At 40.6% G+C, this 27855-nt stretch overlaps 1 protein-coding gene across 3 annotated transcripts in view; it reads right to left on the bottom strand.

Moving 5' to 3' along the window:
- The window catches only part of LOC139944494 (cytoplasmic dynein 2 light intermediate chain 1-like), a 416808-nt gene that overhangs the window by 65372 nt on the left and 323581 nt on the right, over positions 1–27855 (bottom strand). For all 3 annotated transcript variants that reach the window (XM_071941536.1, XM_071941544.1, XM_071941530.1), the window contains 3 exons: positions 15265–15329; positions 8522–8626; positions 6047–6135 (listed from right to left, as the gene is read on the bottom strand). In XM_071941536.1, the coding sequence (XP_071797637.1) occupies positions 6047–6135; positions 8522–8626; positions 15265–15329 (259 nt within the window). The remainder of the gene's footprint in view (positions 1–6046; positions 6136–8521; positions 8627–15264; positions 15330–27855) is intronic.

The raw sequence follows: 27855 nt of genomic DNA, 5'->3' as shown, positions 1-27855 counted from the left end.
AGGGGCAATGAGTGAACCAATCCGGAGAACCATCTGCGAAACACTGTCCAATGAGTTGCCTGTCAGAAAGATTTCTAGGAAGTCTGGTAACAACATCGACCAGTGGTTGACACACGGTCACTGCCCAAACTTTCTCCAATCAGATGACTTGTAAGTGGGAGTTTCGGTCAGGGTTTTGTAGACTTGCAACCCAGTGTCTGAAACCACACAAACGTGTTGAATTCCACACACTTAACCGTGTTGATTTCCACAAGGATGCCATGCCACTGATCCTTCTAATTTTCAACCCAAGATGGCGCGGGTTACGCTTTTAATAGTATAGATAGTGTACGCGCAGTTGTAAATCGCCAAAGCGCGCCCGCCACGGTATGATTTAGTTTACTGGACGGCTTGTAATCTAGACTATAGAGGCAAGCTACCATAGTCTTGGACTTCCTGCAGCGCTGTGTTAACTTGTTCATTGTTTTCTGCTTCAGCTTTCCGACGGAACCGATACAACCAATCAGTGTGCGATCGTAGTAATAAATTAGCATAATGTATTCTGTGACCCAGGGTCATTCATGTTATGAATTCACGGCATTGGCAGCTCCGTGTTTGTCGTGGAGGACGAATCGTAAGAAAAATATTAAGATTGTTCAAGGTTATGAATGCTAAAGATGAAAAAGCAAGCCGAAGCTATATTGATCTGCTATCTAGATGGGAATGAATTAACGACTATGTCAAAATATACCAGCTAGTGCCCTCTCTGCTGACGGTCTGTGTTGCAATAAACTCTGTCAGTTCTTCAAGTGCCTCTGCATGCAAGCAGTTGGACCATGGTTAGACTGTGTGTCCGGGTGTGAATAAACTAGAGCATGGTATACAACCATATACAACCAACGTTTGCAAAAACTGTGCAAGTCATGGATCCCAAGTCAATGTATAACTGTCAGTATCACAAAGTGGTGAGTGGGGAGAATCTTGTTTATATTGATCGAATCTGTATAGAAAACCAAATGTCATAAAGTAGTCATTGTTTGTGGCACCTAATTTGCTCTGAACAAACCTTACTTCAAAACTTGTTGTTATGTACATAGCCTCCTTCTTCCTGCTAGTGCTATTTCATCATGCGAAGCAAAATTTTCTTGTGTTACACTATGGAAGGGCAGCTCGTTAAAGTTTTGCCTCACCAAAATCCACTTCACATTCCCATTCGAAGGAAGTACGAGCCTACTCCTACTACATGAGGTTTGTTTCGGTAGCGGAACGAACATATAGTTCATCATAGGAGTAGTATGAGCCCAGCTTTATGTGAGGTTGGATTTGTCTGACTTGAGTCACCAACACTTCAATGCACACAGAAGCATATCCCTTGATTTGAAAATGGCTCACTGGCTAACATTTTTTTTTTACTGACATTTTTCTTCAGTGCAATTGCTATAGTTGGGTTGATTGATGATCGTAACCCTCGATGGTCAACGGATTAATATTATAATCAAAACAACACATTTTACATTAAGCTTGATGCAGAAAAAGTTTCGCACAATGAGACCCAATAAAATCACTGAACTTATTCTATGGTTTGTATTTGTTTCATTCTTCTGATAGGGCACATTTCCAGGAAATGAGTCTGCCTTTAGAGAATTGCTGCATGACCACCTTGGAGTACTGAAGTAGTTTACTTTTTAAGCCTCGTCTTGTCAGATGAATGGGCAGTCGACTGCTCTGCATTTAAGGAATGGAGTTCTTGATTCAAGTGACAGAATCAAGGTTCAAGCGTATGTATTTGTGGAAGAGATATTTTGCTGTTTTGCAGAGGACGTAAGAAAAAAGGAAAAGATGGAACATCATATTAACTGTCAATCAAGAAAGACATATGTGATGAACTGTACTCTACATTTTGCCGCAAAGTTCCACCAACGTATCAAAATTTATTGTCGACATGTATCATACCAATACAGAGATTGACTTTCAAGATGAGTTTACATAGCTTTTTCAACCCTGAGGGAGCTGTGTGCATACTCTTAGCAACTGATGCTTTTGGACTGGGGTTGATATTTGTCATTATTTTGAACACCAAGGGAAATTGATGGAAATGTACAACTAAGTGGAAGAGTTGGGCGAGATGAGCAACATGGTCTTTCAATTGCCATAAACTATCTAAGACACAGAGAATCAGATGAAAACTGCATTGCACCCCACAATTTAGAAGAGTGGTCGTAGGCTCAGCCGCTCACACAAGTACATAGTACAAACAGTATTGTGTATAACTGCTGTGATAACTGTGCACTTTAAAGGCTGCTGTGGGAAAGCCTGTGATGGGCGACTAGTGGTACGCACTACGACTGATCGCAACTAGTTATTGCTTAGTCGAGTTGCGACAGCCATTATTCACCTACTCGCTAAATCGAGCCACCACAACAACTACAATAGTTGCGACTTTTCCTGCTTGCTAAACCAATTGTGTCGCTCACAGTCACGACTTTTCACGACAACATAATTTACCTATGAAACACAACCAGACATCAGTAAGCCTGGGCCACTAGTGAAATTTACTACTCGACTAGTCACACCTCAAATAGTCATGACTTTGACACTAGTCGCGACTTGTTTGCCGCAGGGGCAATATGGTAAATTTCGTGCTGAGAGGATTGATGGACTGGTGTCACTGATTGTGTTTCATAGTAAATTATGTTGCCATGAAAAGTCATGAGCGATACAATTGGTTCACCAAACAGGTAGGCGTGACTATTTTTGTAGTCTAAAGTAGTCGCATCACGACTAGTGATTTTAATAGTCTCGACTGTGCGACTAGTGTGACAATGTGTGGTACGTGTGGTACATACCCCCACACATACGTAGCCTTAAGGTAAGGCAAACCAGGCAAACTATCACTCGTTCGTCCCGTACGTCCGACCATGCGACCATGGCCCAACTTCATGCTGCTGGGCGCTGCCATGTTGTTCACACATTGAATATACATGTATGCATTACATGTACACAACCTTGACAACGGTTTTATTTACATAATACGGCAACGCCCACAGTGCACGCAGCGCTGCAAGAAGTCCAAGACTATGGTAGCTTGCCAGTATAGTCTAGATTACAAGCCGTCCAATAAAAACCGTGGCGGGCGCGCTTTGGCCCATTATAACTGCGCGCAGTACACTATCCAATATCAAGCACCATAGTCTTGCGCCAAGACTATGGACACAACGGCTAGTGATTACCGTATTTTCCTGCGGATAAGACGTGCTTTTTAGACCCCAAAATCATCGATGCGTCTTATCTTTCGGTGCGCCTTGTCTGCTGACGATTGATTTTTTTTTATGATCACTGCGTGAAATAAAAAATACCTTTAATAGATGTTAAATTTGCATTGGGGAAAGAAAAAATACCTTTATGTCCAGTTCAAATCAACGATCTTTGTGTGAAGAATCCTTACTCAATAATGCAGTCGAACAAGGCTATTCAGACACTGAGACCGTATTTTCGTTTGAACAATGCCGCAATCCCCCAGACGGTCCAATTATTCCAACAATGCTGCAACGTGTTAATTCCCCATGACCGTGCTTTCATTCCATAAATGCCGCAATGTGTCTAGTTTTTGGAACAGACGTCGGCGGCGTACAAACAGTTTTCTGTGTGGCCGGGTATTCGTTCCGAAAACGATTGACAGTCAATAACTTCATACAAACGTCATTCACCCAACCGCTATTGTGTGGGAAACTTTGAGGGTTTTTGTTGTAGAGAACAACGATCTCTAAAGTGTGCTTTAGGCTGAATATTTATTGCCTCTTTTTAGACGTTTGCATTTAAAAAGTATTATGGGAACGTAGCATTATCTTACTAGGATATGATCTGTATTTGTTTGTAATGCCAAATAAAATAATACAACACTAGCCAAAAAAAAATAGGGAAGAAACCACATTTTATTTTATTGAATTATTTTATTGCTTCAAAACTTCGGGTAGGAACGGTTGTTAAAATCATGGTTGCCCTTGCATGAAACTTGCCTGTAAAATCAACGATGTCCAAGTTCAGACTCGAAAATCTCTCAAAATGACACAGAAAATTAGCCCCAAAGCGCAACCGTTCCGAGGTCTGTAAATTTAATCACGCAACACAAAAGCAGATATCACGCCTATAGTCGTTGTTACTGTGCTTGTGACAATAAATACAAGAAACATTGAACGCTTGAGGGCGTTTTGGAACAATGTAATTGCGTGAGGTTAAACGCCCTCTATTGGTAAAAATTACACGAACCAGCAATATACGCATTGAGACACGACTCGAGGTGTCTTTCTCCGCAAGGATAAAGACGCGTCCCTGCCGCTAGATCCAGTGATTCCCTTTGGATACACTGAACGTGCAGTGACATAGATGCCCAAATAGTCACTGCTCTCAAGTCCGCATTGGAATTTGACTGCGTATCTATACGTTCAGGCTATGTCTGAGCATGCTTGCGCTTGGGATCCGCACAGTCACGTGGGAATTTTGGCGCATTTCCAGGCAGCGCAAATGCGAGGGCGTAGCGCAACTCGTCGGCGAACATCGCTCAATACGGTGCCCACATGTCTCCAACATCTGTTGTGCAATCTCGAGATTGAGCAGCGCAATCCACAGTGTACATGTGCATATTAATGTGCATGCAGCGACATCCCGGCCGTACGATACATTACTACAAACACACGCTACGTCCGTCTGTCGTTGCAATGTATCTGTATCAGCAAAGATCCTCGTTGTGGGACGTCGGATGTCCAGATAGGCATTGTGTTCATGTTGCAAATAAAATTAACTTCAGACGGTGCGTGGACCATGGTTTCTGCCCGCTGATTGGGCCGAACTTTATGTTATTAACAATATACAATGTACAGCGTTGGCTGATTGGATAAAGGTCGGTATACGTAGGTTCTCAAAGGCAACAAATTACGTCTTTGTGTCAATGTACTGACACCGGGTGGCGCCAGGTGTTCTTTTGTGTGCGGTTAAAAGTGCGCCTTGTGCGGCGGTGCGCCTTGTCTGCTGACGTTTGAATTTTTTGGGGACATTTTAGCGTCCTGCGCCTTGTCCGCCGAGCGTCTTATCCGCAGGAAAATACGGTATATGCTTCTGAGTGGCAGAGCCCAAACAAAGATACTGACAAACAAGAAAAGTTGTGATTGAAAACGCCCTGCAAGCCAGTCCGTTTCTTGACATTTGACAAATGTAGAACAGAGTGTTGTTTTTTTCACAAACTATCTTAGCCAGTGTTGTCCAGTGTTGTGCCATACGGACCGTTTTGGTTTGCCTATAGTCCAACATCGACAGACCTCTGGGGTGGGGGAGGGGGGACCTTGACTTTGCAGATGACATTGCCCTACTTACAGAACAAATCAGTCAAGCCAAAGAGCTTCTTGAAAGGGTGGAGACTAAATGTCAAAAAGTGGGTCTGCAGTTAAACATCAAGACGACAAAGTACATGGCATACAATACGGATGACAAGGGTACATGCCTCAAAGCAATCAATGGGGACAAACTTAAGACGGGCCGACTTTCAAATATCTAGATATCAAAGCACTCCTAGCATGAAAAATGTATTGTGCACAAAAATGAGTAGACACCTGAAGTTGCAGCTTATCGTGGCCACTGATGAATCAGTGCTACGCTATAAATTGGTTACAGTAGTCAGATATCGCATGAGATCGCACCACAGAGCATCAAGCATCCTTACTGCTAAGGAGCATTTAAGCAGGCCCCGTAACCCATGCCGTTAGGGCTTCACGTTACAGGCTCACAGACGCCACAAATTGCATTCACCATTTGCTGCTTGGTAAAATCCTGAATTCTCCCCTGCAAAGAGAAGTGCTTTGACTGATCCCCTTCTTCAAACCCTGTCTTCTTCTATAAAACTGAGAACTTAAAATTTTCTGATGGGGCTTATTCCAGGCGGCTTATAAAATGACCTGTGATATTTTTTGGAGGGTGATTGACTAGTGCTGTGGCTTAAATTCCTTGCAACTTATAGGCCAAAACATATGGTAATGGCTCTGTCTAAATGATCAGAAACCATTCTACATGTACTTACAGTAACATATCCTGTTTGATTGGTACTTCAACAAGCTCAGATAGGAAAGTACCTCCTCCAAGCTCCCACATATGAGCAACATCCTTTGTCTGTAAAAAACATATATAAATACTGTTGTTGATTCACATCATTGTTCATTATCAAAACGTGTACAAAACCTATAACACCATTTTGCAAAAAGGTGAGTCAATTTATGTGAATTATACGCTGACTATTTTCTACTTTTAACTTCTGGTATGAACCAGAAGAAAAGGCCACATTAGAGAAAAGTTTGTGTCAAATTAAAAAAAATCCTTTCTGATAATGTGTAGAACCCCATGGTGGGGTTTATAATGATTCTTAAATATCAATTTCTTGAACATCCAATTGAGTTGTCGATATATTGCAAATATCCATTATCCGTTGGTTTATTATTAGATGTACATGTACAAGTTTTAAGATAAAAATCCACCGGAATAAAACGTTATTAACAGTGAATACTGAGAATAAATTAAGTCTTACACTAAAATGGAAGTAGCATTTCCAATCACATACATACGTACAGCCTAGTTTTCAATAAGGGAAAACAAGAGTGGTGACTCGTTTTTAAACAAACAATTAAGAATGGGTCATCACTCTTTTATTCATTCCCATTTATAAAGGCCTCTTTGTTAAAAAAACATTTTTATTTTTTTTAAACATAGACAATTTTCTCGTAGTGACAATCTGCTTCGTAGCAAACTTTTTAAGTTGGTAAAATTTTCAAAGAATTATGTTTGGTGCGCATTGGGTTGTGTGTGTAATAATAGAATAAGTACGGGTACTAATATAAGTTATCACACAAGTGCGATTGGAATATGAAAAGATAGATGCATACTACGCGCTAGTCACTGGTTGAGCATCATGTGCATGTTGATGTTGATTGTGACAAAAACTAAAAATGTACAACAAATTGTTTAAAGATTTTTCAAAATTGTTATGCTTTTAACATACTAGAACAGCGAAGCTGCCATGGCAAGTTGCTGATTACCAAATAGAACCCATGACTGACAGAAAAACCAATCATTTGATCAACTGATGGTCACAGGGGTGGGGACATTGACAAGTATGAAGTAATGACCATTTAAGGTTGTTATTGCTTTAACTCATTCAACTGGAGCAAGTGATCTTTGAGTTTTATCTTTTCATATTATATACATGTAAGCAGTAATATTTGATTAACATTTTGCACTCTTCAGTGATGCACTCTTTGAGTTTTAGTGTTTCATATGCATCTTATTTATGTAAAAAGTAATATTTGATTTAGATTTCAAGTCAGTACATCATGGCAACAAGGAGTTATGCCTATTCAAGTTTTTCATTATTTTAGCTCACTCAACTGAAACCATTGATTAATTCTTTGAGGTTCATCTTTTCTTATACATCTATATGTAAAAAGCAATAGTTTGATTTAATTTAAGTTTCAAGTCATATAAATCTACATGTAAGAAGCAATATTTAAAAACATCATTGCAATCAGGAGTTATGACCATTTAAGGTTTTCATTATTTCAGGTCAGTATGGAGTGATTAGGAATACTGAAACTTCACAAAGACCCCTTGGCTAATGTGGTACCAACGGTATGGCTGGTGAAGGAGTGTAATTCTCTGATGTGTTGTCTGCAAACGATGTATTTGGAAGTGTTGGAACAGCTAAAAGTTCCAAGGAGGATTAATCGTTATTGGGGTGGGGGGGGGGGGGGGGGCCACGGGACTTCTGCCCGAGCGATGAGATCCCTGAGACTGAGCGGTCATCTGTAGGCAACTTTGGGTTATTCCAGTACAGCATTTTGAAGTCATTGTCATTTGTGAAGAATATGATAGTTAGAACTGGGTATTTTAGGAATGGGAGGAAGTGAGGGTACATGTAGGTAACAACAAAAGGAACTTTCCCCTTGCAGCTCTCTGGTTGCCTGGGTCCTTGGGAAAGTATCGACTCCCTAGAAAGAGCCTTATGGGCTGTCTAGATTACCCAATGGACTGCTTGATAGCCCTGACACACATGATCCAAGGAGACAAGGTGTGTTTTTTTCTAAGTCCCTGTGGGTGGTGGATATAATCAGAACAGATTAAACAGAGTCGGATGAGGTCCTGACTCTAGGCTAATGTTGGTTTTGCAGAGGCAGGGTGAAAGCTGGTCGAGTGGAAGTATTGATGTTCATTTGTGGGTTTAATAAATGAGAAGTCCCCCTCATTAACGATAAGTGATCAGCTTCTTCTAATCACCCCCCCCCCCCCCGCTATATTCATATATTTCTATTTTGACTGTTTCTATTACATTTGTATACTTAATCATAAATGTGTTGTGTTGCCATTTAGCCGTCAAGACTCTGCTAGGGTCAAAATTTCAGGTCATTAGATACTTGTTTTAATTGAACCAAAGGTCTTTTTAATTGGTAAGCAGTTTGCAACGGCTAATTCTATTTTCAAAATATAATGTAATTAAAACTACATGTACCATGTTATGTCCTTTGGCTTTTCTACCGAATGTATATTCAAGTGCTGTAGTTGGTTTGGGAGGTTCCTCTTTCTCAAGAAATCGCAGTATTATAGATGTCTTTCCCTGAAATGAAGACACAACAAAATTAAATAAATGTTAGTTTTACATATTATGTTAATGTTGATTGATCAATGGTGAATGAGTAATTAAGGGAATAAAAGGGTAGCGACGAGTTCTTACACGGCCGTTTAAAGCCGTCAGGGTCGAATTGCCGTGTGATAGGCCCGAGGCGAAGGCAAGGGCCTTTAGCGCACGGCAACAACCCTGCAAGGTTTTAAACGGATGTCTAAGAACGAGTCACTACTCTTTTATTCCCATTCATAAATGTTCTTTTGCTAAAAAAACTTTTAAAAAATACAATTATAGACACTTTGACAGTTGAAAATTCGAGGTTTGAAATATTCTTTTCAAAAACTTTGTGAAGAGTCTGTTGCGCGTGGGTTGTGTAAAATAGATTACGTGCGCGCTTAGAAGTAGATTACGCGCTGCTACTAATAGCTATGAATTGCGTGATAATCTTGTGCACCTGACATGCGGAAGCCAGCCAGTTATAAACACTGGTCATTATCAACCGTTTGTTTAAACACCCCCACGTGACGCTCTCTTCACCAATAGGAGTAGAGAAACTGTCTGGGGTATTTATGAATATTTATTAAATGAAAGCTGACATCTTGTGTCGAAACTAGTCAAGTCCAAGACTAGTCCATCTGCGTAGTGGTTGAGTTGACGGCAAATAGAAGGACCAGTGCATGCGTTAATATATTCGCGGGGCGATCGCAGCCACAATAAATATAGCGAAAAATCACGACTTGTCAAACCATTTTACGAACTTTAAAACACCGTACCATCATTTATTGCAACAAGGAACCATTGTTTTACTCCCACATACAACTAGACTTGTTTCAGTTGTTTACCAGTAACTTTTTAACTTTTTAAAAATAAAATTGGGACAGTCATGATTTTTAGGGTCTTCAAAACTCAGAAACCGGGATAGTCCCTTATGAAAATATCAGGGTCCGAATTTCAGACTTACAAATGGTCCATATAAAAAAGAAGACGCCATAAGCCCTCTTTTGGTAAAATTATGCAAAAAAGGCTTGAGATTAAAGACTTGACAGTTCCACCAAATTGGAAATTCTAGAGAATGTTCACATGATGTCATGTGTTTAGTGCACAAAAGTGTGGTTTTATACATTGCCCTCATTGTAATGATTTTGCTACCAATATTTTCAATAAAAATCTACTGAAAGAAGCTGCATATTCCTTTATTTTCACCCTCAAAATATTTGATTAGAAGAGGTGTAGCTGTATCAGCTAGAGTTGAATAAATTTGCGGTCTCCCTTCACGCTGTGCGCTACGCGGAAAACCTCTTTTGTAGTAGAATCCTTGATTTACATGAATCGCAAATACAGCTGATTGTGTTCCATCAGTATGAGTCTACCCATGTCTTTACTGTGTCTGCGTTTTTATATTCTCATCTCAAGTCTCTATTCTGTCTAGATAGGAGGTCCACGGTTGCAGGTGTATACACAATTGTTTGTGTGTGTATGTAGGCTAAGAAATACGTTAGGACTAGCCATATGTTTTAATATATCTCCTACACTGTATGACTAGTCCTAACAGGCCTGTGAGTGGATCATGAAAAAAAAATCGGAAAGTTGTTTTGCCGGATTTTGGGCCATCGAGAAACTTGTCCGGATTTTGGGCCAGCACTACGAAAGTAAAAGGCTTTAAACTGCAGCGCAGACATTCACAGAAACATAGGACACAATTCTTAAATGTAACAATGTGTTGTGCATCCTCATTTTCAAGATATTTTTGTAGCATTCCTTAGGAGTAATTCCACAAGCGCGATGCGTCCTCGTCGCTAACTGCCATATTATTTACTTGTCGCAAAAATACACACAAACAACATACATTGTGTGGGGGAAAACTATGTGTGCCTAGTCTTGTCTCAGTTGTTGGGTTTTTAATACAGCTTTTAGTAAAGTGCCCTCTATTGGTGCAATGAAACAATGACATTGAAGTACATTTATAATGGACATCGCGCTAAACGAAAAATTAACAACAACAGCTCCAATGAAAGACCAACGCGGAGCATTTTACTGGGTCTAGCCACCGACTCACAAGTCGAAATCAAATCGCAATTAAAGTGCTTCCCGATTCCAGGTACGTGCTGCTTGATGATCTATTTCGGATGTAAAAAAAGAAGACCAAAACGGAACGGGAAAAAAGCGGAGCCCGCAAGAAAAACACGGAAGGGGAAAAAAGCGGAGCCCGCAAGAAAAACATGGAATGGAAAAAAAAAAATTCTTAGTTGCATCATAAAGTTACCAAAATCTGTCAGGAAGGTACAATGTAGATGTTTTCAATTGGTTCTTTACTGATGGTGGTAGTATGTAGATGATCACATAGTGAATACATTATGTTAGTCACAAATGACTGAGTTTTCAAATGGACTGACATCAATAGTAAGCTTGGGCGATATTGCTTTTTTTTAACCCAAGATGTATCTGTCAAAAAAACATCGCGATATTCAATCATCTCGAGATTGAATTTTTGAAGTATAAAATTCCATTAAATTGAGGTATACATCTTTGGGTTTACTTCTACTACCCATGGTGCGAAATTTGATTTGAAGTCTAAAATTCTAACATTTCACGAAGCTTAGACAAAACTAAAACGCTAGAAAATTCAGTCAAGGTATACATTTTTTTGACGTACTGCTACGCATGGTGTGAAAACCTGTGCCTATTAGTTCCACACACATTTAAAGTGTTTACTGCGCATGACTATTCTTACACATGTGCATATTTAATAAGATCCCGCCCATTTGGAATGCGAGTTTCAAGTTTGCGTCTCTGATCGATCTCCTACCACGCTGTTTGTTTCAACAACCAAAGAAGTGTCAACCTCAGGCCCCTCATGGACAATGTACAATAATAATATCTCTCATGATAGCGCGAGGTTGACTCAATTATTGAGTCTTCGGCTAAACATGTAGTCAGGATGCCCAGGGACACAGAGAAAAATGCAAGCGATCCATGTCGTTATGAAATAGGTACCAGTCGTTGCACTCTACTTATACAAAAAGTTTAATCTACTAGCCCATTGAAACAGTTGTTTGTGTGTGTTATGATGTATTTTTCAAAACTGTTTGCCTGGGCGCTAGACAATTTTGTCTGGGCGAATTATTTCTTGACTGGGCGCATTTGGCATTTTGGAAGGGCGCAGAGCCCAGACAAAACCGCCTGTGGAGAACCCTGCCATCATATCTGTTGGCTAGACAGGGAACATTGAAGAATGTGAAACGAGGTGGTTAATGATCTCATGCATTATGCATAGATCTTTATGTCAGAGCCAGGTTTCTGTCAGCATCATTACAGCGATGTTCTTAGATTGAAAAAAATGATTTGTAAGCGATTGTTTATTACAGACGGAATGGGTATTTTAATGAGCCACTTGTAAAATGCTGGTGTTTTACTGTGGAATCTAAGTCAAAGTCCTCACTATGAAGTCCAAGTCAGAGTCCTCTCAGTAGAGTCCAAGTCAGAGTCCTCTCTGTGGAGTCCAAGTCAGAGTCCTCTCTGTGGAATCCAAGTCAGAGTCCTCTCTGTGGAATCTAAGTCAAAGTCCTCTCTGTGGAATCTAAGTCAAAGTCCTCACTATGAAGTCCAAGTCAGAGTCCCCTCAGTAGAGTCCAAGTCAGAGTCCTCTCTGTGGAGTCCAAGTCAGAGTCCTCTCTGTAGAATCCAAGTCAGAGTCCTCTCAGTAGAGTCCAAGTCAGAGTCCTCTCTGTGAAATCCAAGTCAGAGTCCTCTCTGTAGAATCCAAGTCAGAGTCCTCTCTGTGGAATCCAAGTCAGAGTCCTCTCTGTGGAATCCAAGTCAGAGTCCTCTCTGTGGAATCTAAGTCAAAGTCCTCTCTGTGGAATCTAAGTCAAAGTCCTCACTATGAAGTCCAAGTCAGAGTCCTCTCAGTAGAGTCCAAGTCAGAGTCCTCTCTGTGGAGTCCAAGTCAGAGTCCTCTCTGTGGAATCCAAGTCAGAGTCCTCTCTGTGGAATCTAAGTCAAAGTCCTCTCTGTGGAATCTAAGTCAAAGTCCTCACTATGAAGTCCAAGTCAGAGTCCTCTCAGTAGAGTCCAAGTCAGAGTCCTCTCTGTGGAGTCCAAGTCAGAGTCCTCTCTGTAGAATCCAAGTCAGAGTCCTCTCAGTAGAGTCCAAGTCAGAGTCCTCTCTGTGGAATCCAAGTCAGAGTCCTCTCTGTAGAATCCAAGTCAGAGTCCTCTCTGTGGAATCCAAGTCAGAGTCCTCTCTGTGGAATCTAAGTCAAATTCCTCTCTGTGGAATCTAAGTCAAAGTCCTCACTATGAAGTCCAAGTCAGAGTCCTCTCAGTAGAGTCCAAGTCAGAGTCCTCTCTGTGGAATCCAAGTCAGAGTCCTCTCTGTGGAATCCAAGTCAGAGTCCTCTCTGTGGAGTCCAAGTCAGAGTCCTCTCTGTAGAATCCAAGTCAGAGTCCTCTCTGTGGAATCCAAGTCAGAGTCCTCTCTGTGGAATCTAAGTCAAAGTCCTCTCTGTGGAATCCAAGTCAGAGTCCTCACTGTGGAGTCCAAGTCAGAGTCCTCTCTGTGGAATCCAAGTCAGAGTCCTCTCTGTAGAATCCAAGTCAGAGTCCTCTCTGTGGAATCCAAGTCAGAGTCCTCTCTGTGGAATCCAAGTCAGAGTCCTCTCTATTGAATCCAAGTCAGAGTCCTCTCTGTGGAATCCAAGTCAGAGTCCTCTCTGTGGAGTCCAAGTCAGAGTCCTCTCTGTAGAATCCAAGTCAGAGTCCTCTCTGTGGAATCCAAGTCAGAGTCCTCTCTGTAGAATCCAAGTCAGAGTCCTCTCTGTGGAATCCAAGTCAGAGTCCTCTCTGTGGAATCTAAGTCAAAGTCCTCTCTGTGGAATCCAAGTCAGAGTCCTCACTGTGGAGTCCAAGTCAGAGTCCTCTCTGTGGAATCCAAGTCAGAGTCCTCTCTGTAGAATCCAAGTCAGAGTCCTCTCTGTGGAATCCAAGTCAAAGTCCTCTCTGTGGAATCCAAGTCAGAGTCCTCTCTATTGAATCCAAGTCAGAGTCCTCTCTGTGGAATCCAAGTCAGAGTCCTCTCTGTGGAGTCCAAGTCAGAGTCCTCTCTGTAGAATCCAAGTCAGAGTCCTCTCTGTGGAATCCAAGTCAGAGTCCTCTCTGTAGAATCCAAGTCAGAGTCCTCTCTGTGGAATCCAAGTCAGAGTCCTCTCTGTGGAATCTAAGTCAGAGTCCTCACTGTGGAGTCCAAGTCAGAGTCCTCACTGTGGAGACCCAGTCAGATTCCTCAATGTGGATTCCAAGTCAAAGTCCTCTCTGTGGAGTCCAAGTCAGAGTCCTCTCTGTAGAATCCAAGTCAGAGTCCTCTCTGTGGAATCCAAGTCAGAGTCCTCTCTGTGGAATCCAAGTCAGAGTCCTCTCTGTGGAATCCAAGTCAAAGTCCTCTCTGTGGAATCCAAGTCAGAGTCCTCTCTGTGGAGTCCAAGTCAGAGTCCTCTCTGTGGAATCCAAGTCAAAGTCCTCTCTGTGGAATCTAAGTCAAAGTCCTCTCTGTGGAATCCAAGTCAGAGTCCTCTCTGTAGAATCCAAGTCAGAGTCCTCTCTGTGGAATCCAAGTCCTCACTGTGGAGTCCAAGTCAGAGTCCTCACTGTGGAGTCCAAGTCAGAGTCCTCACTGTGGAGACCCAGTCAGATTCCTCAATGTGGATTCCAAGTCAGAGTCCTCTTTGTTGAATCCTAGTCAGAGTCCTCTCAGTGGAGTCCAAGTCAGAGTCCTCTCTATTGAATCCAAGTCAGAGTCCTCTCTGTGGAATCCAAGTCAAAGTCCTCTCTGTGGAATCCAAGTCAGAGTCCTCACTGTGGAGTCCAAGTCAGAGTCCTCACTGTGGAGACCCAGTCAGATTCCTCAATGTGGATTCCAAGTCAGAGTCCTCTCTGTTGAATCCAAGTCAGAGTCCTCTCAGTGGAGTCCAAGTCAGAGTCCTCTCTATTGAATCCAAGTCAGAGTCCTCTCTGTGGAATCCAAGTCAAAGTCCTCTCTGTGGAATCTAAGTCAAAGTCCTCTCTGTGGAATCCAAGTCAGAGTCCTCACTGTGGAGACCCAGTCAGATTCCTCAATGTGGATTCCAAGTCAGAGTCCTCTCTGTTGAATCCTAGTCAGAGTCCTCTCAGTGGAGTCCAAGTCAGAGTCCTCTCTATTGAATCCAAGTCAGAGTCCTCTCTGAGGAATCCAAGTCAGACTCCTCACTGTGGAGTCCAAGTCGGTATCTTAATTGTTCCAGAACTGGTATCGTGATTTTCGATAATATCGTGAAATCTTCTAAGCTTAATGCTGCAATTTGGAATTTGGTAGTCGGCTTCGATCGTATTAAATGCAGGCTAAAAATAGTCTGATCGTAATTTTGTTTGGCAGGTCGGCCAAACATTTTAGCAGGGCCATTTATTCTTTGGCTGGGAAGCCTTTTACTTTAGGAGGGAGGCCCGCCCTCCCAAAAGACGTGTGATGAGATCACTGTCCGTCAAAAGTTTTTGTTTTACCATAAACATTGAACAAATAATTACAACTAGTAGGAGAAAAAATACTGAAAAAGTGGGATATTCTTACAAATTTAAAACTGCACTCAATCTGCACTTACAGCACTTTTGCTTCCCATAAAGATGACAGTAGATTCTGCTCCAGTTTGTGTTCCTTCCAACTTGTCTGAAAAAAATAAAAGAAAGAGATGGCACAGATTGTTAACCACCAGTAATTTTCTATAGTCTGTTTAAACAAGGTCTGTTGAGATGAGTTAATTATTTGGTATTAAATGTACTTTGTTAAAGGCAGTGGACACTATTGGTGATTACTCAAAAAAATTAATGGCATAAAACCATACTTGGTGACTAGTGCTGGGGGAATAGTGAAATTTTGTTATTCGGATACCGCCGGCCAACTATCCGAAATTAACCGGATATTCGAATAGTTTTTTTCGCCGCTAGAGGGCGCTATTGAATAAAAAAAAAAAATTATTTTCTTTTATTTTGCCGTTAGAGGGCGCTGTTCGTTTGTGAATGAGATCTTATGGGCGGCCTGATATTAGTTTTAGACAGTGTCACTCGGTTCATTCATAAAAAATGACCGGATCTAATTTAAAAATGGCGATTTGCTTTTTCTTTTGATCGTGATTGACTCTACGTGAAGGAAAACTTTTGTAATCTTTGAACAAATTATGTCAGAAATGTCATTGTTTTAACTCTTCACGGAGGTGAGCATAGTTAAATACTTAGTTTATGCTGTTTTATGCTGTCTTAATAGAAGTTTCATAAGGATTCAGACAAAACATTCATATCAGTTGTCGCCCGACGTCCGCGGATATTCGGATATTAAAGAATATCCGGTTACTTGGTTGTAATTACAGAACTATCCGGTTTATAAATAGCTATTCGCGCCCTATGCCGATATCCGGTTAGAAAAAAAAAGGCATTCGCGGTTACGGATAGGAAAACCTATTCGCCATTAACCGGATATTCGAATAATTCGCCCAGGCCTATTGGTGACGAGTAATGGGGAGAGGTTGATGGTATAAAACATTGTGAGAAGTGCCATAGTTTTCGAGAAAGACGCAATTTTCCACGAATTTGATTTCGAGACCTCAGATTTAGAACTTGAGGTCTCGAAATCAACCATCTAAACGCACACAACTTCGTGTGACAAGGGTGTTTTTTCTTTCATTATCTCGCAAGTTCGATGACCGATTGAGCTCAAATTTTCACAGGTTTGTTATTTTATGCTTTTAAATGTTAAGAAGGCTAGTCTTTGACAATTACCAATAGTGTCCACTGCCTTTAAATCAATATCAACAACATATAAATGGCTCTATGCTAAATCACTTGATGGGTTGGCAGGCTCCATCTCAGATTTTGCAATTTTTATTTACTTAAACAGTCCTCTATGGGTGCCATGAACACACCCACAAATTTAGAACCCTTCTCCTCAAAAACTTTGAGATATGACCCCCTAAAAAATTAAGCCCCGCCCCTTCGAGTTGACTTTTTGTGTTTTTGGCATTTTTAGAGGTCTGTATCTTCATATGGAGATACATGTATGGTTCATTTCACCAGGTTGGGATACACTAGATATATATATCAATTAAGAGTCATTTCAGGTAAATAGTTGACATACTTGCTCACGGTAAAAAAAATAATTTTTGTATACTTTGTGGGTGGAAGGGCCTTAGGCTGCAAGTAAACGAAACTGCATTTTCAATTCCATATATAGCCCGTTGCCATGGCTACGGCTCATTTTGTTTTTTGGCCATTTTAGGCCGATTTTGGGGTCTGAAAAACTGTTTTTTTTTGCTCATATTTACAACTCCACCCCACCAAAATGCAAAATTATTCAAAAAACCTTGTATATCACTACAAAGTATCATCCTTTGCCTTCCTTCAGAAAAATAATTATTGCTTTAAATATCACCCTTGTGCTATTTTTGCATCATGCATTATAGTATGTTTTTAGAACTTGCAAAATCGCCATTTTAACCCTATTTTTGGACCCCAAAATGTCAACTTGCCAGGGGTCTCAGAAAATTTTCCTTTCGGCTGTGATTAGGGCTTGCATTGGTCTTTTCATATCGGGTGAGAAAAACTTGGGCAATTGTATCCTGTTGTGACAGTATTGCCTCAAAACAGGGTCTTTTCAAATAATATCGTTATACGTCGTCCACGGTGGGAAAAAAGAATATTTTTCTTATACTTTGTGGATGGTAGGGACTTGGGGTCCAAATAAACAAAATTTACATTTCAAATCATTATATAATACGTTGCCATGGTAACAGTTCATGTGTGTTTAGGCCACTTTTGGCCGATTTGGGGGTCTGAAAAACTGTTTTTTAGTTAATATTTACAACTCCACCCCACAAAAAAACACAAATCTTTCATAAAACCTTTTACACCACTACAAAGTATCATCCTTGGATTTACCTGAGACAAAAAGTTATTGCTATAAATTTCACCCTTGTGCTTTTTTTAGATTGTGCATTAGAGTGTGTTTTTAGAACTTGCAAAATCAACAGTTTTACCATATTTTTTGCGTTCAAAATTTAAAAAAATTCAGGGGGTAGTCTCTGAATATTTTCCTTTTAGTTTTGAAAAGGGCCAACATTGATATTTTTTGTACGAAAACTTGGGCAAGTGTATCCTGATGTAACAGTACTGTTTCAGAAATAGACCTTTTTTCCCAAAACAGACAAATGCATTTTGAATTGTTTTTTCTTCAAATTGAATTTATAACATTAAAAAGTAATAATTCTATCAATCTTGCTTCTCTTTTTAAGCACTCTGTAGGCTTAGTGGATTACCCAACATTGATCAGGAATGATTGAGGACATACGTTTTAGAATTTGCCCGGCCCATCCCCAATCATATTCCTTGAAATTGCATAAAACAATGTTTTGTGAATAGCACCTCTTTTTTGAAAGTGTTCCCTTTCTGTTGTGATTGGGGAGATTATTGGTGTTTTCATGTCTTCTGGGGAGAAACACTTGGGTTTATTGTATCCTGTTGTGACACTACCTGGCTCAATAGTGTAGTAATTTTTTCAAAATCAATGCATGCTTGTAAAAATCTGGCACTGTTTGAATGCCCTTTGAGTATTGAAAACAAAGTTTATATTTAAACATAATGGTATCCAACCAAGCCATAACTAGTGCTTTGCCACTGAGAGTTCTTGATTTGGCTATTTTACCTATTGTACAGGCGTGATCCCATTGCAAGTAGAGTGCGATTAGCATTCTTTACAAGTTGTCTTTAATACAGGGCCTACTCTCCTTGTTCCCTGCCTGCTACCAAATGTAAAACTTTTCATAGAGATAGAGATCATAAACAATCATGTCCAACACAAATGTGGGAAATTAAAAAGCCTCCGCATAAAAGTGTTGTTAAAAACAATGATACTAATGATTTGCAAGATTGAGCGTAAGAGATCATTTAAAAAGAACATGTTTCCTGGGATCGGTCAAGTTGGTCTTTGAAATGCGTTTGTAACCGTTTGTTATAAAATGCATATGGTTAGAAACATGTTTTGGGGTGATGCATTTTGAAATAAACGGTTACAAACGCTTTTTAAACACCAACTCGACCGATCCAAGGCAACGTGTTCCTTTAATGAAACAACATTGATAGAAGTTGTAACTACTTGCACCTGCTCAACATAAATAAGTAAGATGCAATTGCAGTGACAAAGGTTTATTCATCCTAGTTTGATTATTTTTTCCATTCACTATCTTACTAATTCATTTGTTATATATGTCTCTGAGAACGATGAACAAAAAACATTGTCAAACATTACCTGCTGAAGTGTTTATCACATGAAAAATAAACCTTTGTTATTGTTTGCAACAGTACAATTTAAAGGAATCCCACCATGGGTGGGGGAACTGCTTACAGAAGGCTAAAGCAGGTGAATGGCCATTTAGATACTTTGGAGACAGTACTTGCGCACTTTTAGAGCCTCTTTGTTCTGATTGGGTATGGTAGCAGGCAGGGGACCAAGGAGACTGTTATAAGGCCATGTATAGACAACTTGTAAAGACTGCTCATCGCACTACTTCTCTTCCTGCAATGTGAATCATACCTGTACAACTAGGTAAAGTAGTCATGACAAAACAAGAACTCTCAGTGGCAAAGCATGGTTATGGCTTAAAAATAATCACATTGTACTTGTTACTTTAAAGAGCATGGAAACAGTGCCAGATTGTTTAATAATCATGCTCGTTTTTGTGTTTTATTAATTCAAACTAAGGGATATCTTCAAAATGCATTTTTCTTGTTTTTACAAAAATTACCATGTTTGATGCAGAAGTGTCACAACACCAAAGTGTTTCGCCCCAGCAGACATGCAAACCATAACGATAGCCCAATCACAACCAAAATTGAAATATTCTGAGAACCAATACAAATTTAGATTGCACAAACTTTCTTGATTTGTAAAGGGAATTCAAAAATGTGACTTCCAAAAAAAGAGCCGCTGTTCACAAATCTTTGTTTTATGAAATGTCAAGAAATATGATTGGGCCAGAGCCGAGGTGGGGCAAAATCTAAGATTTAGGTCGAACTGCCTCTAGCTGCCGGGCAACCTCGGTAGTCTAGTTGGTAAGACACTGCTCTAGAATTGCAAGGGTCGTGGGTTCGAATCCCACCCGAGTAACATGCCTGTGATATTTTTTCACAGGACTCGGGAAAGTACTGAGTATACAGTGCTAACACACATCGGTGTATGAGTAAAAACCAAAATTAATGTTCTTTATCCCTGATGCAAATTTAACATCTATTATAAGATTTAGGTCATCAACAAGTCCTGATCAATGTTGGGTAATGCACTAAGCCTACAGAGTGCTTATGAAGATCTGCCAGATTGATGGAAAATAATACTTCTTTCTGTTATAAATTCAAAATGAAGCAAATATTTCAAAATGCATTTTTCCATGTTTCTGGGGAAAAGGGTCTATTTTTGAGACAGTACTGTTACATCAGGATACAATTACCCAAGGTTTTCTTACAAGAAATAAAAAGACAAATTTTGGCCCTATTCAAAACCAAAAGGAAAATGTTCTCCTGAAAAGAAAAAAAAAATGAGGTCAAAAATATGTGGAAAATGTTGATTTTGCAAGTTCTAAAAACATACTCTAATGCACGTTCTAAAAAAAGCACAAAGGTGAAATTTATAGCAATAATTTTTTGTCTCAAGTAAAGCCAAGGATGATAATTTGTAGTGATGGAAAAGGTTTTATGAATTTTTTTTTATTTTTGGTGGGGTGGAGTTGTAAATATTAACTAAAAAACAGTTTTCAGACCCCCAACTCGGCCAAAAATGGCCTAAACACAAATGAAATGTTACCATGGCAACGTATTATATAATGCTTTGAAATGTAAAATTTGTTTATTTGGACCCCAAGTCCCTACCATCCACAAAGTATCAGAAAAATGTTCCTTTTTTTTTCAACGTGGACACGTATGTCAATATTATTTGAAAAGACCCTTAAAAAGCATTTTTTTCACGCTTTGGGGAAAAAAGTCTAGTTTTGAGGCAGTACTGTCACAACAGGATACAATTGCCCAAGTTTTTCTCACCAGATATGAAAAGACCAATATTGGCCCTAATCACAGCCGAAAGGAAAATTTTCTGAGACCCCTGGCAAGTGGACATTTTGGGGTCCAAAAATAGGGTAAAAATAGCGATTTTGCAAGTTCTAAAAACATACTATAATGCACGATGCAAAAATAGCACAAGGGTGATACATGTATTTAAAGCAATAATTTTTTTTCTGAAGGAAGGCAAAGGATGATACTTTGTAGTGATATACAAGTTTTTTTGAAATAATTTTGCATTTTGGTGGGGTGGAGTTGTAAATATGAGCTAAAAACCAGTTTTTCAGACCCCAAAATCGGCCTAAAATGGCCAAAAAACAAAATGAGCCGTAACCATGGCAACTGGCTATATATGGAATTGAAAATGCAATTTCGTTTACTTGCAGCCCAAGGCCCTTCCACCAACAAAGTAAAAAAAAAACCTCATTTTTTGACCGTGAGCAAGTATGTCAACTATTTACCTGAAAAATTATCTGTATAGTATCCCTATATTAGGATTCATCTGGGAAAAAATTGGAAAGAAGCTGATTTCAACTGATAATGGTAGGTATGGGTGTCAGTTACCACCAAAAAAAAGTAAGGACCAATTGGGGTTGGGGAAATCGTTTCCCCGGGGGGTAATTAAAACCCGGGGGTTAATGTTCCCAAAATTTACCCAAAGTATGTTGTGTTTGGTATCAAATGAAAGTGAGTGTATAGAGGTTTTGGTTAATTGAAGACATTGAATTTCTTGAGATTGATTGGATGTCAGGACGGCTACTCATCCCTCCGTTCGCCACGTTGCCGTCTCCTGCCTGCTGGGGTCGTCGTCATTGTTTGCAGCCTCTCCTGAAGTGCTTAGAGCTACCACAGGTGAAGCAGTGATCATATTCAGGTCGTTTACTGGCTTGTCGTTACAGCCACATTCATGAGAGGGCAGTGTTTTTGGAGCATTTGGGCCTCTCTGCTGTTATGGTTAAGGTGGAAGCTTTGAGAGCAGCCAAGTCAGCTTGAATCTGTTGGAGCTGCTTCATCAGGTTGGTCTTGACGGCACTCACCTCCTGCACTCTTACAGCTTGCTTGGTTTTTTTTCTGCGTGGCTAAACGAACAACATCTATCTCTCTACTCTCAGCAATTTTGAGATGCTGGAACAAGGTTTTATCGTGACCTGATTCACCGAACTGGCTGATAATGCGAAACTCCTTCTTCAGTAAACCGACCATTTGATTTACCGGCATGGTGGCCCTTGAGCTGCTAGTGTGTCTGTGGGGGCATCTTTGGGGCATCTTGGGTCGCTGTTGTGAGCTTGCTTCTTACACTGTACAAAAAAAACTATAAAATTTACGGTTCTTTACCTGGCGCCCTATGCTGCCAGGTAAAGCACCGTAAATTTTACTGTGGAGGTTTTGTAAACTACCCCTTCAAGGCACAATTTACAAAACTTCCACAGTAAAGTTTACAGTGATTAAACAGGCACCCTAGCTTCATCTTTTTTTTTTTTACAGTGTAAGGGATTTTTGACTGACGTCCCTGGTGTCACATGCTTTCAAGATCTTCAAATCTGTTTGACTTTTATCTTTAGTTTCCTCTATCCTATCGCTGTTGAGATGTCAGGTTACGAGGGGAGTGCTTTCTTGGGTAGGGGTTGTCTGGTCCACTCCAACTGCCGGCATACCTGCTGTTGTCCTTCCCTCAGGGAACCGATCTGGCCAGCAACAACTCTGAAGATCCTTAAAATGATTTATTTTCTTAGAAAAGCCATGCAAAAAATGTCTTCATTCACTTTAAACTCTCTCTCCAACTTCCCTCACTGCCTCCGGCTGTTAACTACCGCATACTACCATGGAGGTGCCTTCATGATACTATGGGACGTTCTTCAAAGTTAGCTATGTAACAATGCATTGACATGCACTGACCACATTACGTCCTGGCAAGGTTGCCAAAAGCAAGCAGCCAAGGAAAAAATAGATCCTGATCGTGTACCACCAACACCAAATGCAACAGCACAACACTCCCTCCATGAACACCTCCAAGTTGTGATGTTGAAGCATCTCAAAACCGCTCTTTGAGCTCCTTGGAAGAGGCTGGGAGATTTATACCAACAATAAATTGGGACTCAAGATGCTTGTCGGAGTATCGCTCCAGCAATCTTTTAACAACAATTTGCTGCAACTGCAAGGAAGGGGAGAGGCAGTACCAAACCATGAAATGTAGCAGCTTGTCAGTTCCAGTAGTATCCACTAAAAATGTCTTAAACCAAGTTAATTTGAACCCTCAAACAGTGTGGTACACTTTGATAGACACATAGTATTGTAAAATAATAGTTTTAAGGTTTTTACATTAGAATGTGTGTATTGACCTTGTTGATCCTGTGTTAGCAAGCGCCACATCTTAAATCAAGTGTAACTTTTCACAGGATGATAAAATGACAAAATGAACATCACCTACTTGGTTTAAAATTAAATTTCCTTTCATGTGATACCAAACACAACATACTTTGGGTAAATTTTGGGTAATTAACCCCCGGGTTTTAATTACCCCCCGGGGAAACGATTTCCCCACCCCTAATTGGTCCTTACTTTTTTTGGTGGTAACTGACACCCATACATGTACCTACCATTATCAGTTGAAATCAGCTTCTTTCCAATTTTTTCCCAGATTTGCTGCAATTATTACTAATTTTGGGTTACTAGTAGCCTTGCTCAAGGCAGTCGAATTATTCACTCCGAAAAAAGACCGCCGCTGTATAAAAACCCACCCGTATTCACTGTGCGTAAAACCCACCCGTATTCACTGTGCGTAACATCACACAACACGATGCCCCCGTACACTATCCGCATCCCATGCGGAGGCCGTCAGGCCGACAGCCTTGTAGGATCTGTGTTGAAGCCACTGACCTCATTACTATAATAAGCGAAGAGTTCCCACGGTCAGCTCATTACCATAATGCCCGCGAAAGACGAGACATGTTTACCTCACACACCACCACCACGGACGCATGATAGGGTCCAAAGGTCGTGATAAGGGAAGTGCGTGATTGGACGTCAAAATGAATAATTCATTTGCCTCACATCCTGTGTTGTCTGATAGGTCTGACGAACGATATACATATTCATGAGCTGCATACTAGCATATCCTAGAGCCCCCCCAATTTCGTCCACTATTGGAATTTTTTCAATACAACACATTAAAACGGGAAGATACAGACCCGACAAGGCTGATGGCCTGACGGCCTCCGCATGCGGTTAGTGGTGTACGAGTGCGATGACTTGTGTGAACAGTATTCGTGCGATGTGACAGTGTGTATACGGGTGGGTCATTCGGTGTGATCGCACACACCATGTACAGGGTATACAGCGGGTGGGTTTACAGCTGCGTCTTTTCGGAGCCAATAATGCGACTGCCTTGAGCAAGGCTAGGTTACTAGTAAGCTACAAAGCCGTCTTGCATTTTCACAGGGCCTTTCACAACATCGACAACAGAGGGCTTTTTTCTGCATTATAGTCTTTATAGGAATAGTCTTGGCTCAAGGTGTCAATGATTGGTTTTGCATATGTAGTATGCACTGCACTTTATATTAATTGATCGCTGACGCATTGAGTAAAGACTAGTTCATACCTGCCCTCTGCGTGTTGTTGAGTTGACGGCACATTATTATTTAGGGAGCGCCGGAAATCATTTTTCATATATATATACTCTCCGGCCAGATGAAATACAGAGCGCCGGAATTTTTTTTCCAGATATTTTTTTCCGTCCTTATGAAACACGGAGCGCCGGAAAAATTCGGGAAAATTTGAAAAAGCTGGAATTCTGGCAATAGCCAGAACACAGGCAACCCTGTCCATCCCCCTACCACTACCAGTCCAACGTCTAAGAATTTTCTGTTGTTTGATTTTGTATAGTATTTATTTACTTTTCAATAAATAAATAGTGTTTGCACTTTCTGCAATGTGCACAGTTTTCACGTGTGCTTCTCTGTTGATGTCTTAAAAGGTTAGTTTCTGCATATGGCCATTGGGCTGCTCTTATATCCCCAAAACTGTTAAAGTTGCTTAATATGAACATGAACGTGTCCATGTTACATCTGCACTGCAATTTGGTATCAAGTTTTGGAAACTAACCGATAAACTGCTTTTAAAATACAAAAATGTAACATATTTCCCAAATAAAAACTTTAAACAAGTAACAATCAAACACTTTTGAAAACTTCACTTTCATGTCACACCTTGTATCCCAACCTGGTGAAGCGAGCCACATACATGTAGCTACAAGTCCCATCAAATAAATTATACTGTCAAAAGTAGCACAGGTCATTTGTATACCGGGGTGTCAAAAAAAACCTAAACACTTTTGAATGGCTGCCGAATAAAAAAAATACGATTCTGGGGGAAAGGTTTAAGTATGGATAGCTTGGACTCAATTTTCACCAAAAAGTCTGAAAATAGTTCATGCATTACTCACTTTTGTAAAGGGTACGAAAATTAGGTTGCGCAGCCTTCAAATTTGTGAGAGGTAAGTCCTTTGTAGCTTACAAAATTGAGGGTGATATGACAAATTCATGATCAATTGTGATCAGTTTTTTTTTTTTTTTTTTTTTTAGCATTGTAACTTACCCTGGTAGACTCAGTGGTATAATCATGGGAGTCAGGTTGGGGTAAATAGTAGGCCCACATGTTGCAATTTCCATGTTGCAACAAATTTAACCAAAAACAAAGCAAATATTGTCTGTCAGTAATTTTTTTTCTGGCACAGCACTACTGTAATTTCTATGAGTTTTGCAGCCCCTTATACAGTACCTAAAATCTATCAAAATTAAACATTGTCAAGCGTCCATATTTTTTATTTTAGGTCAAAAACGTCAGTTTCGATCGCCATTTTTGAAGGATTTTCAGTGACGCTCCTGAAAAAATGACGGATTTTGCATGAGATTCCAAAAATTAGACGTAGTTTATTGTAGCCTTGCTCAAGGCAGTCGAATTATTCACTTCGAAAAAAGACCGCCGTTGTATAAAAACCCACCCGTATTCACTGTGAGTAACATCGCACAACACGATGCCCCCGTACACTATCCTCATGCGGAGACCGTGGAAATTTTTCAATACAACACATTAAACCCGGAAGTTACAGACCCGACAAGGCTGTCGGCCTGACGGCCTCCGCATGCGGTTAGTTGTACGAGTGCGGATGGCTTGTGTGCACAATAGTTGCACAATGTGACAGTGTGTATACGAGTGTGTCATGCGGTGTGATCGCACACACCACGCACAGGGTATACGGGTGGGTTTACAGCGGCGTCTTTTCGGAGCGAATAATGCGACTGCCTTGAGCAAGGCTAAGTTTATTGCAAAATGATAATCAGAGCCTATACTACCTTTGCTCAATCCAAATAAAAAGTTCTTGACCAGAAGTTGATTTAATTTCCAAAAACTAGCATTTAGAAGGAAGTATTTCCATTGTAAATCATCGTTTTGGTTTTTCATCTGGAGCTGTTGGATGGACTCCCGATAAATGCCCCACGATATTTTCTTGACCAGGTATGGCAGCAATCATTGTTACAATACAAATCTATACTATTAAAAGCGTAACCCGCGCCATCTTGGATTGAAATTAGAAGGCCCAGTGGCATGGCATCCTTGCCGAGTTCAACAACATCGTTGTGGAATTCAACACCGTTGTGTCGTTTCAGACGTCGGGTTGCAAGTCTACAAAACCCTGACCCGAACTCCCACTTACGAGTCTTCCGATTGGAGGAAGTTTGGGCGGCGACCGTCTGTCACCCACTGGTCGATGTTGTTACCAGACTTCCTAGAAATCTTTCTGACAGGCGACTCATTGGACAGTGTTTCGCAGATGGTTCTCCAGATTGGTTCACCCATTGCCCCTTGCCCGCCCACTCGGCATTCGATCCGCCCTTTTTGGTCGGGTTACTTTCGCGTTGTGCTAAGCATGGTTCTCCGGAGTGGTTCATTCATTGCCGCGCAGGGTCGAAGAGGCTGGGTGCCAGGACAAAACAAATCTCACGAATTTGCATTGAATGAATGAAGTAACTCAGTTTGATGTTTCGCAGGCGACCATATGTCAACCACTGGTCGATGTTGTTACCAGACTTCCTAGAAATCTTTCTGACAGGTGACTCAATTGTTGAAAAGATTAAATGGAGAATAATTTATAAAAAAGCATTGACTTCCAAACGGCATGAGAAATGGACGAGGACGGGGGGGAGGGGGGCTTACACAAATAAAGTAAGCATGTGAAATGGAGCCCAACCTAACCTTACATTCTGATCAGTGTATTGTGAGTGGTGTGTTGTCTGGTTTTGAGACAGGCCACCTGCTGCTTGGTGAAGGAGGTCGCCGTGGGATCATTTAAGGGGTGGCGCGACCTCGGACTTCCAATAACCTCCGACGCTCTTACCCCCCCCCCACCACCACCAACAAAAAGCGGTGGTAAACAAACAGTAGATACACCCAGCATGTTCCGAAAACTCGCTCTATTTAGTGCTGTAACAACTTAACGATATGTACAACTTAACGATATGTATAGTGGGACGTGGCGCTCCATAAATCGCGATGCACAAGTAAAGGGCCCAAGATTCTAAAATCGTAGCGTTATTGGAAATAAAGCAAACAATTATTTTCAATACAATTTTGCAGATATAACGTTGAACCTTTTTGCTACCATCTGTTCAACACGATTAAACCTGCGGACCGCCAACCAGTGCATTTTTTTTAATAAGGTGTTTACTTTCTTCCCTTTAAGTCGGATAAACTCTGCGGATATTGGCTGTGACTATTCAAACTTTTTAAGTCCGATTTCTCCTCTGCTATACCAATGATTATTGTTGAGGAAGCTATTATACCAATCTCTTACGAGCCTTTGGTCGAGTAACTCGGCACGTTTATTGACGGTGACTATGGATTTGGTCATGGAGGTACCGATGATTTGTTGAGAAGGGAACCAAAATACCACTGATGCCAAATTCATCAGGTTAGAAAAATGTTTTGGTCTGATCATAGTTGCTCTATGGTCTGATTGGTTCTTCAACAAATACCCCCCGATTGGTCGCCAATGTGAAGACACTTGCGTGCACGTGAATTATACCCAATGCGCTCCGTACAAG

This window comes from Asterias amurensis, chromosome 1, assembly GCF_032118995.1.
Source record: "Asterias amurensis chromosome 1, ASM3211899v1".
Lineage (NCBI taxonomy): Eukaryota > Metazoa > Echinodermata > Asteroidea > Forcipulatida > Asteriidae > Asterias > Asterias amurensis.
The sequence above is the reverse complement of the archived record's forward strand: the minus strand, read 5'-3'. Positions and strand labels throughout refer to the sequence as shown.